Source organism: Oncorhynchus tshawytscha, linkage group LG06, assembly GCF_018296145.1.
Source record: "Oncorhynchus tshawytscha isolate Ot180627B linkage group LG06, Otsh_v2.0, whole genome shotgun sequence".
In the NCBI taxonomy this organism is placed as follows: domain Eukaryota; kingdom Metazoa; phylum Chordata; class Actinopteri; order Salmoniformes; family Salmonidae; genus Oncorhynchus; species Oncorhynchus tshawytscha.
The window spans coordinates 53427541-53447544 of NC_056434.1; the positions used below are offsets into that span (position 1 = coordinate 53427541).

Here is a 20004-nt window from a genome sequence, read left to right on the forward strand (position 1 = left end):
AGTTAAAGTGACTACGCATATATCATAAGCAGAAGAGCAGCAGCGTAAAAGAGGGGTTTGGGGGGCACACAAAGCAAATAGTCCGGGTAGCTATTTGTTTACCTGTTCAAGTCTTATGGCTTGGGGGTAAAAACAGTTGAGACGCTTTTTTATTTATCCTAGACTTGGCACTCCAGTACCGCTTGCCATGCGGTAGTAGAGAGGACAGTCTATGACTGGGGTGGCTGGGGTCTTTGACAATATTTAGGGCCTTCCTCTGACACAGCCTGGTGTAGAGGTCCTGGATGGCAGGCTGCTTAACCCCAATGATGTAATGGGCCGTACGCACTACCATCTGAAGAGCCTTGCAGTCGTAGGCCGGGCAATTGCCAAACCAGGCAGCGATGTTGCAGCTGTAGAACTTTTTGAGGATCTCAGGACCCATGACAAATCTTTTCATTTCTCGATGGGGGAATAGGCTTTGTCGTCACTCTTCACGACTGTCTTGGTGTGTTTGGACCATTCTAGTTTGTAGGTGATGTGGACACCGAGGAACTTGAAGCTCTCAACCTGCTCCACTACAAGTGGAGCAAAAGTAATGGTGCTTGAGTCGTGCCTGGCCATGCAGTCGTGGGTGAACGGAGTACAGGAGGGGACTGAGCACGCACCCCTGGGGAGCTCCAGTGTTGAGGACCAGCACGGCAGATGTGTTGCTACCTAGCCTAACCACCTGGGGGCAGCCCGTCAGGAAGTTCAGGATCCAGATGCAGAGGGAAGTGTTTAGTCCCAGGATCCTTAGCTTGGTGATGAGCTTTGAGGGTACTATGGTGTTGAACGCTGAGCTGTAGTCAATGAACAGCATTCTCACATAGGTGTTCCTTTTGTCCACGTGGGAAAAGGCAGTGTGGAGTGCAATAGAAATTGCATCATCTGTGGATCTATTTGGGCGGTATGGAAATTGGAGTGGGTCTAGGATTTCTGGGATGTTGATGTGAGCCATTACCAGCCTTTCAAAGCACTTCATGGCTATGGACGTGAGTGCTACGGGTCTGTAGTCATTTAGGCAGGTTGCCTTTGTGTTCTTGGGCACATGGACTATGGTGGTCTGCTTGAAGCATGTTGGTATTACAGACTCAATCAGGGACATGTTGAAAATGTCAGTGAAGACACCTGCCAGTTGGTCAGCACACGTCCCGGTGATCCGTCTGGCCCCGCAGCCTTGTGTATGTTGACCTGTTTAAAGGTCTTACTCACGTCAGCTAAAGAGAGCGTGATCACACAGTCGTCCGGAACAGCTGATGCTCTTATGCATGCCTCAGTGTTGCTTGCCTCGAAGTGAGCATAGAAGTGATGGTCTGGTAGGCTCGTGTCACTGGGCAGCTCGCGGCTGTGCTCCCCTTTGTAACTCTGAGGAGGACGTTGGGGAAAAAATGTCTTGGGTATTGAGTAGACTGATACCCCATTTAATTGATCCCCAATCCTTAGCTAAAGCTGTACAGTGCAATATGAATGTCAATACACACAATAGGCTGACTGGGGAGGTGATTTCACAGTCCCACGATAAGAGCTACAACGCTAATATTTGCATAAACTCTTCAGTTGCGTTCTGTGGCTGTTCCCCAATTCATTGCTTTTACATTCCAAGCTTGTGTAAAAGATTATGTAGTCGAAATACGGCATGATTCCACCAATTGTAACCTTCTGAATCACTTTTAAAATGATGCAAATTCCACAATTGTTCCCAATCCTTGTGTATTACAACACATTTTTATTTATCCTCTATTTAACTAACTAAATTAACAAATTCTTAATTACAATGATGACCTACCGGAGAACAGTGGGTTAACTGCCTTGTTCAGGGGCAGAACCAAAATATGTTTACCTTGTCAGCTCGGAGATTCGATGCAGCAACCTTTCTGTTACCGGCCGAACGCTCCAACCACTATCCTACCTGCCGCCCAAACCCAGTCCGGTCGAGCCTCACTAGCCAGATGAAGCTAGCTTATTGTGCAACAGGGTTAAGTAGCAGAAAGCTATTTATTTTCACGAACTCAAGTTCAATTTCAATAGGTGAACAACAAGTGGCTACCTAGCTAATACTTACAATACTTCCTAAATCATTGCTAAGAATAATGAAAATGACTGCAGTTTCTACTTGTCATTGCTTTCAGGCTGGTTGTATTGGTGCTGGCTAGGTGCCAAGCTAAAGCTAGCTACCCCAGAAGTTGTGGTCAAACAAATGACTTATTACCAAAGCGGGATTGTAAACACATAGTTCGTGGCCGGTGTTTGCAGACATTGCTCGTCCGGCTTCGACAGTGCTACGGATGGCGCTTGGCTTGCACGTGCAAATTCAGAACACACAACATTATGTAATAGAACTGTGTTAACGCTATGTGACGTGTCTTTTTTTATATGCAAATAACCCAAACGGGGTTCCATAGACACACAGGTTGAAAATGTATGTGATAAAACGAAGAAGCATCGACGTACTTCTGATAATGTGATACAGGCATCGGCACACTGCTTCGAAGTTAGCTGCATGCCTCTAAACTCGAGCATCAAAAGTAACATCACTAATTAATGACACAGCACTGCCTTGTGTCTTCTAGCCTAAATACAGCATGATCAGATATGGGAACGGGCTAATAAGCCTTAAAAAGACAAGTAACGGAAGGAATCGTGTAGGGTATTATTTACCTGCTGAAGCCCAGCTCTTTCTTATAGCACCAGAGGACAGATGGTCTGGCTCTGACTGCGGCTTTGGACAGCATGTGGTGCAGGATGACAACCTGGATGAAGTTAAATTGAACATGGATTACAGATGACAAACACTCCTGGGCTGATATCAATGTCTTAACCATGTACATGTTAAAGTAGACATTTTTACCTGGTCTCTGCCATGGTCCCCGACCACCACGAACATGGTGCGGTGTTGCTCGGAAACGCCATTATCTATCTGGACACGGATCCTGTTATCTATCTTTTTCCGAAATGTTGCCATGGTGGTCCCTGAGGGCGAAAAGGAGTAAGGCTGCTCCAGTAAGGGTGTTATGCAAGGGGATTATTTCTGATGTAACGCTAGACAGTTTTGTCAATGGGCATGTGTGTACAACATGGCAGCGGCAAAACAGTAGTTCATCAATTAGCTGATCACATCCCTTAAATCCTACAGATTATTTATGTTATGATTTATCTAGCTAGCAGGTATACAACTCTCTGGTTTAAGATATCGTTCTTACCTGACGTAGTTAGTAACCCCACTGGTGTTTAATCCGGATTAAACTAATAAATGTAGATGAAAGCACGACAAAACTCTGGAAGCAGTTAGTTTAGTTTACATGCTGCAATCATGCCGATAAACTCACGTGGGGACGGCGGTTCTGAAGGACCCTGCTATGACGTCAGAACTATGCGACAAAAGTACATGCGCTGTCTAACCAAATGCCTTAAGGTAAAATGTTAAAGCTGAAATAAACAAAAAATACTCACAAGCATTGAGGTGAAGAAACACGTGAACATATGTATATATATATATATATATATATTCAACATATTTTGAAATATCAGTCATATTTTTATATATATATACAAATATGACTGATATTTCAAAATATGTTAATGATAGTACAAAGGCTACCTACAGCCTTTCCCACTTGGTGGATGCATTTCATTATTGCAATCAATTGTTTAATTATACACAATTATCAACTTACATCCCTACATCAAACATGTCTAACAGTAGGCCGTCATTGTAAATAAGAATTTGTTCTTAAATGACTTGCCTCGTTAAATAAAGTTTATTATTATTTTTTTTTTGTTTAACTGCTTATGGGGGTTCATTGGGGTGGTGTCCGTCGGCGTTCCGAAGGTGGATCGGTGGGGTGCTACGGTGCTCGTTGGCCCCGTTTACGCGGGGTCTCCGGCGGGTTGCCTCGGCCGGCGCCTAGCAGCTGACTTAGAACTGGTGCGGACCAGGGGAATCCGACTGTTTAATTAAAACAAAGCATCGCAAAGGCCCAAGGTGGGTGATGACGCGATGTGATTTGATTTCTGCCCAGTGCTCAATTTCAGCCCCAGACTCCGGGGGTACTCCAATCAAGGAACAGTCAAAGTGAGTGCGCCACCCAGGTCGAAGTACATCCCTGTGGTGAGGACCAGATCAGAGAATAGAATGAAAGTCCAAAAAGTGGGACCGTATAATGCCAACTGGGGCGGGGGAGGAAAGTGGAGAAAAGTCGAAGATGGCTTTAAATGAAGGCTCTCCCAACTCCTACCCCGTGTGACACCCGTAAAACGGTGACCCCAGGAGCAGCATAGAGAGAGGGAAGGAGGACTGCGGAGTCTGAATGGGCCTTCCCAACCATACATTGGTACAGCGTGCGAACGGACGGGTTGACTGGCCACCTCTGGCGGGTTAGTGCGGTGAGGCAAGGGAGTGGTCCTCTAGCAGGGCCTCTCCAGCCCCTACCCGTGCGACACCTGACAGGGGTGGCCTTTTGACTTGGAATCGAGGTGCGGAACAGCCCGGGCGAATGGCCACTTCTGGCGGGTTAGTGCGGTGAGGTAAGGGAGTGGTCCTCTAGCAGGGCCTCTCCAGCCCCTACCCGTGCGACACCCGACAGGGGTGGCCAAAAAACTCTGAAATTTCCCAAGGTAAAGCCCCTGAAGGAGGGGCTATCAAACACGTTAAATTACACAAAAAACGAAACAAGTACATAAACAAAACTATAGCGGGCAAGTTAATCACAAACAGAGGGGCCTCCGGAGAGGACCCCAACACCCATAGTGGTGATGAGTACAAAACAAGAATTTTAAGGCCCGTGATGAGTACAAAACAAGAATTTTAAGGCCCAAATCCCTGGAGCCATGCCAATAGCAATATCATCTAATCCCAGGGGCCTGTGGACAGGACCCCAGCACCCATTGTGGTGATGAGTACAATGTCGAGTTTAAGGCCCAATCCATGGTGCCATGCCAATAGTGTAAAATCCAAAGAAAGGGGCCTCTAGACAGGACCCCCACACCCATTGTGGTGATGAGTACAAGAACAAGTTAAGGCCCAATCCCTGGAGCCATGCCAATAATTAACATGTAAAGATAGCGGGCAAGTAAGTAAACCCTAGCAGTAAAAAATCACGCGAGCCAGATCCGTAACCTATGGGATAAGGATTGGCACGAAAAGCAGGCCGGACGAAGCGTGACCTCGAGCGGACGCCATGGAGAGAAGAGGCCGCAGAGTGAGCTAAGTAAGGCAGGTAGCACCTCCTGCGAAAAGAAAAAAAAGGTGCTGCCAGTGGGTTGGTAGCCAATGGTGGAAACCCCCGATCTACCCCGTCCTCCGGCACCGGATCGGAGCGTCCCGAAGGGCCAGTTAGTAGGGAAATCCGTTGATTACGCCGAAGAACCGCTCGTTCAACTAAGGCTGGGTTAAAGCGCTAGACCTGAGGAGTTTTTGGGAATTATCGCCACGATTGTGTTGCATCGCGGTTATGTCGCGTGTAAGGCCTCCGGTCGGAAGGAAGGCGGCTGACGCGCAGCCCAAAAACGTGGAAATGTCAGTCTCGCTGGGTTTGGCGCACACGGGTGTCAAAGAGACTGATATCCAACCGGCGGAACTCGTGTAACAAAACCGTGCTCCTCATGCAAAGCGTGTAAAAATCGGGGTGAACACGTTACGGCGAGAGTAACTATGACTCTGAATATTAAACAAGAAAATACAAAATACATACAAAAAAATATCCTTTTTTAAAATTACAATTCTAATGCAATCGTATTCACTCATGTTATTTTTGTTATTCACTATGGATAATGTCTAATTTTTGCAATCTACTTTGAATTTTCAATGAGGGTTGTTGACGTCAACCAACGGTTTTCAATGGAGAGATGCTATGCTACTAGCTTCATGGCATGAATATGCACAGCCATCTCGAGGTATTGGAGTGGCCATCACAAAGGCCTGACCTCAATCCTATAGAAAATTTGTGGGCAGAACTGAAAAAGCATGTTTGAGCAAGGAGGCCTACAAACCTGAGTCGTGATTGATAGCCGTTATATATTGGCCATATATCACAAACCCCCAAGGTGCCTTACTGCTATTATAAACTGGTTGCCAACACAATTAGAGCAGTGAAAATAAATGTTTTGTCGTACCCATGGCATACGGTCTGACATACCTCATATACCATCAGCATTCGGGGCTCAAACCACCCAGTTTAAAATATAGGTTATAACCAGACTGCCTCATCTCTACACTACACCAGAGAGGAAAATAAAGAGGCTCAATTCGGCTGAAAATCTGTCTCCCTCCAGCAGGTGGCGTTTTGTTGTTTCTCCCACCAAGCAATTCGTATTCTAATGGAGGTTAATGACCGTATCGAATTTGGTCCACAAACAAATTAATGGCTTATTTGCTACGTGATGTTTATTTGATCAAATAAAATTTGTTATGTGACATCCCGGCAACTTTGAGAAAAAAATGTCTATGCATCTTCATGGCATGAGGCTAGTAGCATAGCATCTGTCTCCTTTGAAGAGGCGGTTGATGTCAACAACCCTCATTGAATATAAGAGGATTGCAATAATGAGATGTGTCCAACAATCCAAAGAAAGAATAGGTGGGAGCTAGACAGTAGCGCCGCTTTGTGTACAAAGACTCCCATGGTACATGTCTTTCTGCCCTGACAATGTCAGTATATCTATAATCTTTGACTACACTTAATAAAATCACCACTTCAAGGTCTTCCTCAACAAGTAACCCACCATAGTAAAAGCGGTTTAATTTAGCCTCTGAGCTAATAAGAAGCGTAGATAGGAAATGTAGTCTTGATTCATCAGTGTTCCCTACCCAGCTCTGATTGTGTAGTTTTCTACAGAGAATGCAATACACAACTCTTTCCATCATAAGTCAAAACCATCTTGTCTAGCCCTGGCAACACTTTCACCACCCAACAATAAAGGACACTATCACCACAAATCATGGGTAATGCAACATCTTTATTGAAACTCTTGAAGCAACATCAATTTACAAACTGAGGAATTGGGAGCTTCTTTTAAAAACATAACAAAAATGCTTTTTAGAACAAAGATGATATGTGAACAAAACAAAAAAGGGGGGACTGGGCAAGAGAAAGAAACACTCCCGGGGGCACAGACCAGCAGTGGCATGTTTTATTTTATAAAAAAAATAAATCAATGAAATCTTTCAAGTTTACAGGCTTGCTTAAAACCATTGTAACACTAAGGATTTACAGTTTGGCTTGTGTATTCAGTCTCATTTTAAAACAATATTTTTTCAATATCAAAGCAGGCATTACTTTGATCCAAAAGCCAGGAAAAATACCACTGATGAGAAACAAAAAGGACAAATAAAAGTGATGGGGCAAAATGCATTCTGGATATCTCGAATGTTTAGTGTGGTGTGGAAAGTTGTCAGTCAAAATCTGTTCCAGTCGTTCCTTACCCCACCCCCCACCTTGGCCCTGACCCTTCAACTTGCCCCACCCAGGAAAAATATAACCAAGTAAATAAGTCCACCACTACACCGTTATACGTACCAGACGTTTCTGCAAACATTGAAATGTTAGGGCCAAGGGGAAGGGGTGAATTGGGACAGTCAAACACAGGCCCGATCAGGACCTCATGGCCTGGGCATTGCCTCCTCGAGACATCCCTCTGGATCCCTGGCCTGCTCCACGCTTGTAGTTCTGATTATAACCATCCTGAAGCAGGGAAAAAGACAAAGCATTACTACTAACTGTTCTCATAGAATACTCCTACATAGATTTCTAACAAATAAAAGGAGTCGATCCAGTGATGCCCCCTATAAGGCAAAGAGAGGGCAAACTTAGGCCCACATAATATTACTAACATGTAACACAACAACTCCTATAGATGCCAAACAGATATGAGACAATCCAAGATCCCCTATGGTAAGGGCGGGCCAACTTCCCAGACCTAAATTAAGTCTACTCTTGAATTCGAAAAATAAATGCTCAACGGAGAAACTCCACCGATTGAAAGTACTTTTAATTCCACGGCTTAAATCTGTGTCCGGGAAACCGGCCATGAGCATGTTAGCTCAACATCCATCCCAAGCCCTCCTCCAACCCTGTGTGAGTGATAAGGTCAAAGGTTATTTACCCCCCGCTGGTAGTTGCCACCATTGGAGTAATCCCGAGGGGTGTTGAACTGAGCCTGTTGATATCCAGAGTTTGGAGTGTTGGCGAAGGGAGGTCGGTAACCGTCATATCCACCTGGAATGGATTATTACACTCCAGTTAGACGCAGTCATTCAGTAAAAAGCATAGATTGTTGCTTTCGCTTATTAAACAGCATCAAGACCATGATGACACCAACATGTGCAACAAGCATGTGATATCAAATGTCAAACAAGTTGAGATCAAATCCAACAGATGTAGTTTTTTTTCTCCCATACACAACTCTCAGCTCAATCCGTCTATTTAACTAACTACTCTACAGACAAGAGAAAGCTCTAGTGTATCTTGAGGCTGATGTGTGGCCCTGCACAATTTAGTTTGTGACAGTAAAGGACAGGTCAGGCTACCGTACCTCTGAATCCGTTGGAGGGCCCTCTGTATCCGTTGACCATGCCGCGGGCGTTACGGGGGCCTCCGCGGGTCATGCCTCTGCTGTTATAGAAGGACTGGGCCTGGCGACCAGCTGCGGGGATGAACCCTGGACCCTGCTGACCCTGGGGCAGGGCCTGGCTGGGCAGAGCCTGGCTGGGCAGGGCCTGGCTGGGCAGAGCCTGGCTGGGCAGAGCCTGGCTGGGCAGAGCCTGGCTGGGCAGAGCCTGGCTGGGCAGAGCCTGGCTGGGCAGAGCCTGGCTGGGCAGAGCCTGGCTGGGCAGAGCCTGGCTGGGCAGAGCCTGGCTGGGCAGAGCCTGGCTGGGCAGGGATGGGTCCTGGGAGTGGAAGGCACCAACCACTACAGACAGGGAAACATAGATTAAGTAAAATGACCTTGAGACAGTCAAAGTTATCCTTTCCACACCATCTAGCACTGTTCAACCATTGCCTTTTTCAGGACAGCTCCAGTAGACCGATGGTAAACACATAACCAGGCCAGTGTGGTACGGCTCGACTTGGTTTTGCTCTGTAGTATGACAAGGGAAAAAAACCTGCTCCAGCCCTGCTAGCTCACCAGACTGCAGCTGGTCAGTCTGCATCTCTGTCTGCTCCACAGGGAGCTGCTGTGATTGGCTGCTGAACCCCTGCTGGCTGTAGCTGTTCTGGTATTGGCTGGCCTGGGTCAAGGCTTCCGCCTCATTGGCCGGCGGGACAGGGGCATTGAGGTTGAACACCTGAGGGGGGGGAGGGTTAAGGTAGCCTGGTTAAAACAATGGTGTGCCGAGTGTTCAGCCTAGTTTAACAACGCTAGGAACAATTGTCACTCACAGGCTTATCAAGAGTTAAAGCTACAATCTGAGATTTGTGTTTCAGCCCAAAACTATCCCTGCCACCATCACAGAATGGTTTGGAGTGCTATAAGAATCCCAGTTAAATGCTTCCAGTTCTGAGAGTAGGTTGCATGTGAGCGCCGACAGTAGTAGTAAACAGAGATTCTGCACTGTAAGCATTGTCATGAAAGGGCCAATCCGCAATAGAAAAAATGGTAAGAATTTTGGTAAGAATTACCTCGACGAACCTGTACCCCCGCACACTGACTCTGTACCGGTACCCCCTGTATATACAGTTGAAGTGGGAAGTTTACATACACCTTAGCCAAAAACATTTAAACTCAGTTTTTCACAATTCCTGACATTTAATCCTGGTAAAAATTCCCTGTCTTAGGTCAGTTAGGATCACCACTTTATTTTAAGAATGTGAAATGTCAGAACAATAGTAGAGAGAATGTTTTATTTCAGCTTTTATTTCTTTCATTACATTCCCAGTGGAAAATAAGTTTACATACACTCAATTAGTATTTGGCGTCTCTGTCCGTCTCTGCGCGCACTCGCCTGTCTGCTTGTTTCTGTCTTCGGGCTCGCCTGTCTGCCTGTCTCTGTCTGCGCGCACGCGCCCGTCTTCCCGTCTGCGCATGCCTGTCTGCCTGTCTCTGTCTGCGCATGCCTGTCTCTCTCTGCACGCACGCCTGTCTGCCTGTCTCTGTCTGCGCGCACGCGCCTGTCTGCCCGTCTCTCCGTCTGCACGCACGCACCTGTCTGCCTGTCTCTCCGTCTGCGCGGGCCTGTCTGCCTGCATGCCTGTCTCTCCGTCTGCGCGGGCCTGTCTGCCTGCCTGCCTGCCTCTCCGTCTGCGCGGGCCTGCCTGCCTGTCTCTCCGTCTGCGCGGGCCTGTCTGCCTGCCTGCCTGTCTCTGCCTGTCTGCCTGCCTGCCTGTGTCTCCGTCTGCGCGGGCCTGTCTGCCTGCCTGCCTGTCTCTCCGTCTGCGCGGGCCTGCCTGTCCTCTCCGTCTGCGCGGGCCTGTCTGCCTGCCTCTCCGTCTGCGCGGTCTGCCTGCCTCTCCGTCTGCCTGCCTGTCTCCTGCCTCCGTCTGCGCCGGCCTGTCTGCCTGCCTCTCCGTCTGCGCCGGCCTGTCTGCCTGCCTGCCTGCCTGCCTCTCCGTCTGCGCGGGCCTGTCTGCCTGCCTGCCTGTCTCCCGTCTGCGCGGGCCTGTCTGCCTGCCTCTCCGTCTGCACGGGCCTGTCTGCCTGCCTCTCCGCCTGCGCGGGCCTGTCTGCCTGCCTCTCCGTCTGCGCCGGCCTGTCTGCCTGCCTCTCCGTCTGCGCCGGCCTGTCTGCCTGCCTCTCTGCGCCGGCCTGTCTGCCTGCCTCTCCGTCTGCGCCGGGCCTGTCTGCCTGCCTGCCTGCTCTCCGTCTCCGCCTGCGCCCCCCCTGCCTGCCTGCCTGCCCGTCTCTCCGTCTGCCTGCGCCCCGCCTGCCTGCCTGCCTGCCTGTCTCTCCGTCTGCCTGCCCCCCGCCTGCCTGCCTGCCTGCCTCTCCGTCTGCCTGCGCCCCCGCCTGCCTGCCTGCCTGCCTGTCCCGTCTGCCTGCGCCCCCGCCTGCCTGCCTGCCTGTCTCTCCGTCTGCCTGCGCCCCCGCCTGCCTGCCTGCCTGTCTCTCCGTCTGCCTGCGCCCCCGCCTGCCTGCCTGCCTGTCTCTCCGTCTGCCTGCGCCCCCGCCTGCCTGACGAAATCGAAATTAATAAAAATGGATGAATAAAGACAGTGAAAGAAACAATTCAAAGACAGACCATATGAACAATATGGAAATACAATAACGATGATGAAGAACATTAAAATCTTAAGACTCCTGCCTGCCTGCCTGCCTGCGTGCGTGCCTGCGTGACCGTGCCTGCCTGCGTGACCGTGCCTGCCGGCGTGACCGCGCCTGCCTGCCGGCGTGACCGCGCCTGCCTGCCGGCGTGACCGCGCCTGCCTGCCGGCGTGACCGCGCCTGCCTGCCAACCAAAGAGAGACTGTTTGCGTTTTGACTAAGGCCTTACTGTCTGCATGGACTGGAATGGTGCTGCATTGACATTGATGCCGGAGATGTGTGGGGGTTTGGAGACGTTGACAGACTGGAAGACCTGCTGCTGCTCTGATGACAGGGACATGGACTCCTGGGAAGAACAGTACCATCAGATACAGTGATCCTGTACTCAGGTTGGTAAGAGTGTGGCGCTAGTAACGCAAAGGTTGTGGGTTCAATTCCCACAGTAAGTCCATCATTTATTTTTTGTATGTGTACATGATCACTGTGGAAATGGAACCCGCAACTTAAAAGTTGCTGGATAATGGATAAAAGTGTTTGCTAAGTGGCATGCATTATCCTTTTATAATTTTTTTACCTGGATGGTGTCGATGGAGTCCGCATGTGGGAGTGTTTCTGGCGTGTGTGATGACTGGTACATGGGGCATGGGATGGTGTACGACTCAGGCGTGGGGGACACCAAGGGAACCTGGGGATGAAGGAGCAGATCAAATGCATCTTCCAGCCTCACTGGAATTATCACTCACCTAAAATACCTTTGACCAATCCAGACAAGTCATATCAGTGATTACTTATCTTCTTTGGGACAGGGGACAGTATTTTCACATCGGGATGAAAAGCGTGTCCAAAGTAAATGGCCTGCTTCTCAGACCCAGAAGCTAAGATATGCACATTATTAGTAGAAATTAATACAACTGTTTGAATCATGTCTGTGAGTATAACAGAACTTATTTGGCAGGCGAAACCCGAGGACAAACCGTTCAGATTTTTTTCTTTTTGAGGTCACTCACTTTTTAATGGGTTTTCATTGGGAATCCAGATTTCTAATCGACTTTCCTGCAGTTCCTATCGCTTCCACTGGATGTCAACGAGCTTTAGAAATTGGTTGAGGTTTTTCCTTTGAGAAATGAAGAACACTGTTCAGAATGAGGCTCGAGGGAAGTGTACTCTTTGTTAGAGGCGCGTGACCTGAAAGCACACTCCACTTTGTTTTCCTCCGGTATTGAACACAGTATATCCGTCTTCAATTTTATCGATTACTTACGTAAAAAAATACCTAAAGTTGTATTACAAAAGTAGTTTGAAATGTTTGGACAATGTTTACAGGTAACTTTTGAGATATTTTGTAGTCACGTTGCGCAAGTTAGAACCGGTGTTTTTCTGGATCAAACGCGCCAAATAAATGGACAATAAATGGATATATATCAACGGAATAAATTGAACAAAAGGACCATTTGTGATGTTTATGGGACATATTGGAGTGCCAACAGAATAAGCTCGTCAAAGGTAAGGCGTGAATTATATTTTTATTTCTGCGTTTTGTGTCGCGCCTGCAGGGTTGAAATATGCTTTTCTCTCTTTGTTTACTGGGGTGCTATCCTCAGATAATAGCATTGTTTGCTTTCACCGTAAAGCATTTTTGAAATCTGACACATTGGCTGGATTCACAACAAGTGTAGCTTTAATTTGGTATATTGAATGTGTGATTTCATCAAAGTTGAATTTTTATAGTAATTCATTTGAATTTGGCGCTCTGCATTATCATTGGATGTTGTCCAGGTGGGACGCTACCGTCCCACATATCCCAGAGAGGTTAAGGGTGCATTTTAGGGCCACCCGGGTGGTGCAGTGGTCTAAGGCACTGCATAGCAGTGCTGGCTGTGCCACCTTAGATTCTGGGTTCGGGTTGGGGAGGGTTTGGCCGGCAGGGATATCCTAGTCTCATCGTGCACTAGCGACTCCTGTGTTGTGTCGGGCCGGGCGCAGTGCACGCAGACCAGGTCACCAGGTGTATGGTGTTTCCTCCGACACATTGGTGCGGCTGGCTCCCGGGTTGGATGTGCATTGTGTCAAGAAGCAGTGCGGCTAGGTTGGGTTGTGTTTCGGAGTCCGTACGGGAGTTGCAGCGATGAGACAAGACTGTAACTACTACAAATTGGATACCACAAAATTGGGGAGGAAAAAAGGGGTAAAATAATAATTTTCAATTTTAAAAAATTGCATTTTTCAAAGTATTTGAACATGTTATTAAAAGAAGCCCCTGCCATCATCAACACCCGTACTCACCTGCATGGGCTCAGGCTGTACCGGGACAGTGTTGTGTGGTGAGAGGCGTGATTTTAGATGGACTGGGGGACAGCCCAACTGAGGAAGGTCTATGTTCTGAGCTGCAGGCTTCATGGGCTGGGCTGACACGATGGCTGGGTCAATGAGCTGGCCATCAAACTCCAACATAGAGTCCTGAGGGAGGAAGCAGAAAATATGGCTGAATAACAAAACTCTTTCCTTTATTCCTCACATCTTTGATTCCTTGATCTTCTGACTCCACAACTCCACAAAACTACACAACTCCACAAAATGCATTGGTCCTGAGGGAAGCAAACAATGTTATTATGGCACTATGCTGAATATGTGACTGACTGAGGTTCAATGCTATGGTTGCCTATAAGCCACTAGATCGTGTTCACCTGCTGAGCTAAAGCCCAGGCATTAGCTTGGACCAAATGCCTAATGTTCAGGTCCAAACCGCCTCATTGTACAAGCCTGAACCACAGTCACAGCAACCACAGCTAATTGCTAGACTTTAGCTCAGTGGGCTAACAGTCTTGAAGAGGGTGGGGGTTCGAATCCTCACCTGCATGAAGTTGTAAGGCCCCTGCATCTGTGACAAGAGCTCCTGGACTGCCTGCTTCCTGACCACCGGGGGTGTGACTGTGGCCACGTTCAGGGAGAGGGTCTCCAAGTCATTGGGGGGAAGGGCTGACTGTACAGGCTGTTGCTGGATGACACTCTCCACCTGAGGGGGAAGAACAAGAGGCAAGGCCAGAGGCTGTATACCCTATGAAAGTACCCTTCCGTATCCAGTCCCATAATTTCGACTAGACAATGACATAAAATGGTCATTTAAGATATAGTCCAAATTAGACTTTTTGAAATTTAGGTGACGTCTTAATAATTAAACGTAACATATCTTGATAGAAGGCATTGGGTATGACTAAATCAATACATGAATACAAAATGTATATAAAATTACATCTCCTGCTGCTTTGATCACATGCCGGAGGACTTACAGGCCGTTTCACAAGATTTAAATTAGATGACACCGTTTTATTTTTTACTGAATGTTGACAGCCAATGCAAAAAAAATTGTTTGTCTCTGAACAGTTGATGTTGAGATGTATCTGTTACTTGAACTCTGTGAAGCATTTATTTGAGCTGCAATCTGAGGGGCAGTTAACTCTAATGAACTTATCCTCTGCAGCAGAGGCAACTCTGGGTCTTCCTTTCCTGTGGCGGTCCTCATGAGAGCCAGTTTTATCATTGCGCTTGATAATTTTTGCAACGGCACTTGAAGAAACGTTCAAAGTTCTTGACATTTTCCAGATTCAGACATGAAGGTCAGTCAAAGTAATGGACTGTCGTTTCTCTTTGCTTATTTGAGCTGTTCTTGCCATAATATGGACTTGGTCTTTTTCCAAATAGGGCTATCTTCTGTATACCACCCCTACCATGTCACAACACAACTGATTGGCTCAAATGCATTAAGGAAAGAAATTCCACAAATGAACTTAAGGCACATCTGTTTATTGAAGTGCATTCCAGGTGACTACCTCATGAAGCTGGTTGAGAGAATGCCAAGAGTGTGCAAAGCTGTCAAGGCAAAGGGTGGCTACTTTGAAGAATCTCCAATATAAAATATATTTTGATTTGTTTACAATATGTTTCCATGTGTTCTTTCATAGTTTAGATATCTTCACTATTATTCCACAATGTAGAAAAATGAAGACAAATCCTTAAGTGAGTAGGTGTGTCAAAACTTTTGACTGGTACTGTATAACTACAGAATTAAAATAGATCCTGCTTCTGTTGCATGTGAGCGTTTTGTTTAGTCTACTGCCTCTACGAGCACCAAACATCACGCATGTCGGATAAACAACTTCACCATTTCGTCTGTTTTTAATTTTTGTTAATCTGTAAAAAGGCTTAACACTTTTTTTTGTTTTAACAGCCTCTGGTATTATTGATAATTTACATGTTGTTGTTTACAATGTTTCAAATTGTCAGAAAAATTATATTCATAATAATAACCCTTATTTTTCTTGATCTCCTTATTGTTATTATGATGATGGTCATTATAATAATAAGTAATGGCATTGTTTTTTTATTTCACCTTTATTTAACCAGGTAGGCAAGTTGAGAACAAGTTCTCATTTACAATTGCGACCTGGCCAAGATAAAACAAAGCAGTTTGACATGTACAACGACACAGAGTTACACATGGAGTAAAACAAACATACAGTCAATAATACAGTAGAAAAATAAGTCTAAACAATGTGAGCAAATGAGGTGAGATAAGGGAGGTAAAGGCCACGGTGGTGAAGTAAATACAATATAGCAAGTAAAATACTGGAATGGTAGATTTGCAGTGGAAGAATGTGCAAAGTAGAGATAGAAATAATGGGGTGCAAAGGAGCAAAATAAATGAATAAATACAGTAGGGAAAGAGGTAGTAGTTGGGGCTAAATTATAGATGGGCTATGTACAGGTGCAGTAATCTGTGAACTTAAAGCTAGTGAGGGAGATAAGTGTTTCCAGTTTCAGAGATTTTTGTAGTTCGTTCCAGTCATTGGCAGCAGAGAACTGGAAGGAGAGGCGGCCAAAGGAATAATTGGTTTTGGGGGTGACCAGAGAGATATACCTGCTGGAGCGTGTGCTACAGGTGGGTGCTGCTATAGTGACCAGCGAGCTGAGATAAGGGAGGACTTTACCTAGCAGGGTCTTGTAGATGACCTGGAGCCAGTGGGTTTGGCGACGAGTATGAAGCGAGGGCAAGCCAACGAGAGCATACAGGTCGCAGTGGTGGGTGGTATATGGGGCTTTGGTGACAAAAACGGATGGCACTGTGATAGACTGCATCCAATTTATTGAGTAGGGTATTGGAGGCTATTTTGCATTGCTGAAGTCGAGGATTGGTAGGATGGTCAGTTCTACAAGGGTATGTTTGGCAGCATGAGTGAAGGAGGCTTTGTTGCGAAATAGGAAGCCAATTCTAGATTTAACTTTGGATTGGAGATGTTTGATGTGAGTCTGGAAGGAGAGTTTATAGTATACAGAATGGTGTCGCCTGAGTAGAGGTGGATCAGAGACTCACCAGCAGCAAGAGCGACATCATTGATGTATACAGAGAAGAGAGTCGCTTCAAGAATTGAACCCTGTGGCACCCCCATAGACTGCCAGAGGCCCGGACAACAGACCCTCCGATTTGACACACTGAACTCTATCAGAGAAGTAGTTGGTGAACCAGGCGAGGCAATTATTTGAGAAACCAAGGCTGTCGAGTCTGCCTGTCTCGAAAGCCTTGGCCAGGTCAGTGAATACGGCTGCACAGTATTGTTTCTTATCGATGGCGTTTAAGATATCGTTTAGGACCTTGAGCGTGGCTGAGGTGCACTCATGATCAGCTCTGAAACCAGATTGCATAGCGGAGAAGGTACTGTGGGATTCGAAATGGTCGGTAAACTGTTTGTTGACTTGACTGTCGAAGACTTTAGAAAGGTAGGATAGATATAGGTCTGTAGCAGTTTGGGTCAAGAGTGTCCCCCCTTTGAAGAGGGGGATGACCACAGCTGCTTTCCAATCTTTGGGAATCTTAGACGACACAAATGAGAGGTTGAACAGGCTAGTAATAGGAGTGGCAACAATTTTGGCAGATCATTTTAGAAAGAAAGGGTCCAGATTGTCTGGCCCGGCTGATTTGTAGGGGTCCAGATTTCGCAGCTCTTTCAGAACATCAGCTGACTGGATTTGGAAGGAGAAATGGGGAAGGCTTGGGCGAGTTGCTGTGGGGGGTGCAGTGCTGTTGACCGGGGTAGGGGTAGCCAGGTGGAAAGCATGGCCAGCCGTAGAAAAATGCTTATTAAAATTCTCAATTATAGTGGATTTATCGGTGCTGACAGTGTTTCCTATCTTCAGTGCAGTGGGCAGCTGGGAAGAGGTGATCTTATTCTCCATGGACTTTACAGTGTCCCAGAACTTTGAGTTTGTGTTGCAGGAAGGAAATATCTGCTTGAAAAAGCTAGCCTTGGCTTTTCTAACTGCCTTGAGTATATTGGTTTCTAGCTTCCCTGAAAAGTTGCATATCACGGGGGCTGTTCGATGCTAATGCAGAACGCCATAGGATGTTTTTGTGTTGGTTAAGGGCAGTCAGGTCTGGAGAGAACCAAGGGCTATATCTGTTCCTGGGTCTAAATTTCTTGAATGGGACATGCTTATTTAAGATGGTAAAAAATAACCAAGCATCCTATACTGACGGGATGAGATCAATATCCTTCCAGGATACCCCGGTCAGGTCGATTAGAAAGGCCTGCTCGCTGAAGTATTTCACTGTAGAGCCTACAGTGAATGTAGGCTCTGGGGCGATAAAATAGCTTCAAGGTATAATGTACAGACAAAGGTATGGTAGGATGTGAATACAGTGGAGGTAAACCTAGGTATTGAGTGACAGTGATGAGTGGAGGTCGTTTGACCGCTGACTTATTTCGGATGCAGGCAATGAGGCAGTGATCGCTGAGATCTTGGTTGAAAACAGCAGAGGTGTATTTAGAGGGCAAGTTGATGATATCTATGATATCGGGTTGGCAGAGTGAAACTTAGGGAGGAGGCTTCTAATGTTAACATGCATGAAACCAAGGCAATTTTATTTATCCGTTATTTTACCAGGTAAGTTGACTGAGAACACGTTCTCATTTGCAGCAACGACCTGGGGAATAGTTACAGGGGAGAGGAGGGGGATTAATGAGCCAATTGTAAACTGGGGATTATTAGGTGACCGCGATGGTTTGAGGGCCAGATTGGGTATTTAGCCAGGACACCGGGATTAACACCCCTACTCTTACGATAAGTGCCATGGGATCTTTAATGACCAGAGAGTCATGACACCCGTTTAACGTCCCATCCGAAAGACGGCACCCTACACAGGGCAGTGTCCCCAATCCCTGCCCTGGGGCATTGGGATATTTTTTAGACCAGAGGAAAGAGTGCCTCCTACTGTCCCTCCAACACCACTTCCAGCAGCATCTGGTCTCCCATCCAGGAACTGACCAGGACCAACCCTGCTTAGCTTCAGAAGCATCCAGCAGTGGAATGCAGGGTGGTATGCTGCTGTTACGGTTACAGAAGTCATCAAAAGAGAGCGCCTGGGGAATAGGAGTGGAGCTAGGCACTGCAGGGCCTGGATTCACCTCTACATCACCAGAGGAACAGAGTAGGAGTAGGATAAGGGTACGGCTAAAATCTATGAGAATTGGTCATCTAGAACGTCTGGAACAGAGAGTAAAATGAGGTTTCTGGGGGTGATAAAATAGCTTCAAGGTATAATGTACAGACAAAGGTATGGTAGGATGTGAATACAGTGGAGGTAAACCTAGGTATTGAGTGATGATGAGAGAGATATCGTCTCTCGAAACATCATTGAAACCAGGTGATGTCATCACGTGTGGGTGGTGGAACTGAAAGATTGGATAAGGTATTGAGCAGGGCTAGAGGCTCTACAGTGAAATAAGCCAATAAACACTAACCAGAACAGCAATGGACAAGGCATATTGACATTAAGGAGAGGCATGCTTAGTCGAGTGATCATAAGGGTCCAGTGAGTAGTGAGGTTGGTTGGGGTCACGGCGATTCAGACAGCTAGCCGGGCCATGGGTATCAATCAAGCATAGGATGAGGTCTGTTTAGCCACCTCGCGCGTTTCCGTCGGTAGATTAGTGGGGTTCCGTGTGGTAGAGAGGATCGATCCAATTGGCAAAATAGCTAGTTATAGTGACCCAAGAAGAATTGTCCGATATACCTATTCAGATAGCAGCCGATAAGACAGCTAACAATTAGCGGGCCGCAGATGGGCGTTTAGGTAATATCACTACGGAGGGGCCAGTTGGATAACTCCCTCGGGCAGATAACGTCGGTAGTCCAGTCGTGAAGGCCCGGTGGGGCTCCGCATCGGCAGTAAAACGGGTCCGGATAGGGGATTGTAGCCCAGGAGTGGCTGATGGAACTCTTAAGCTGGCTAGCTCCGGAATAATTGATGTTTGCTCCAGGATCGACGTAAGCCAATAGTCACACGGACAGCAGCTAGCTATCTGTGAGATCCTGGTGTAAATGTCCAGAGCTTGCGATTGAAATCCGGGGATATGGAGAGAAAAATAGGTCCGGTATGTTCTGGTCCGAGTCACGGTGTACAAAACTGACGATAGATTTTCGAGCTAAAGGATAGCTGATGACCACAAACCGTGGTTAGCTGAATGCTAACGTTAGCCAGTAAACTGGCGAGCTTCTGGCTAGCTTCTGTTATAACTAGTAGGCTTAGTATTGAGTATTGAGTATAACCACCATGGAGCTGTAGGCCTAAGAACGCATGCTCTATAGTTTTAATACCGTAAACTTAGTTAGGCCTATATTTCAATAGTTATACAATAGTCAATCATAAAACCTTTCATGTCATCACACAGCGTATGAGTTGTTCACGATTTGAAATGCAATCAATCATTTCAAGTTAAAATAAAGCGTCCATTT

The 20004-nt window shown here is 46.8% G+C and overlaps 2 protein-coding genes across 4 annotated transcripts in view; both read right to left on the reverse strand.

Moving 5' to 3' along the window:
* nat10 (N-acetyltransferase 10) overlaps positions 1 to 3377 on the reverse strand; it is a 47793-nt gene extending 44416 nt beyond the window's left edge. The window contains exons 1-3 of the mRNA XM_024399520.2: positions 3222 to 3377; positions 2870 to 2991; positions 2680 to 2771 (exon numbers count right to left, since the gene is read on the reverse strand). Coding sequence (XP_024255288.1) covers positions 2680 to 2771; positions 2870 to 2983 — 206 coding nt within the window. The 5' untranslated portion in view covers positions 2984 to 2991; positions 3222 to 3377. The remainder of the gene's footprint in view (positions 1 to 2679; positions 2772 to 2869; positions 2992 to 3221) is intronic.
* A 3578-nt stretch (positions 3378 to 6955) lies between these two features.
* The window catches only part of LOC112232330 (caprin-1), a 43969-nt gene continuing 30920 nt past the window's right edge, over positions 6956 to 20004 (reverse strand). For all 3 annotated transcript variants that reach the window (XM_024399296.2, XM_024399295.2, XM_042323401.1), the window contains exons 10-17: positions 14069 to 14230; positions 13501 to 13674; positions 11792 to 11902; positions 11447 to 11563; positions 9145 to 9304; positions 8551 to 8928; positions 8122 to 8234; positions 6956 to 7700 (exon numbers count right to left, since the gene is read on the reverse strand). In XM_024399296.2, coding sequence (XP_024255064.2) covers positions 7611 to 7700; positions 8122 to 8234; positions 8551 to 8928; positions 9145 to 9304; positions 11447 to 11563; positions 11792 to 11902; positions 13501 to 13674; positions 14069 to 14230 — 1305 coding nt within the window. In that variant the 3' untranslated portion in view covers positions 6956 to 7610. The remainder of the gene's footprint in view (positions 7701 to 8121; positions 8235 to 8550; positions 8929 to 9144; positions 9305 to 11446; positions 11564 to 11791; positions 11903 to 13500; positions 13675 to 14068; positions 14231 to 20004) is intronic.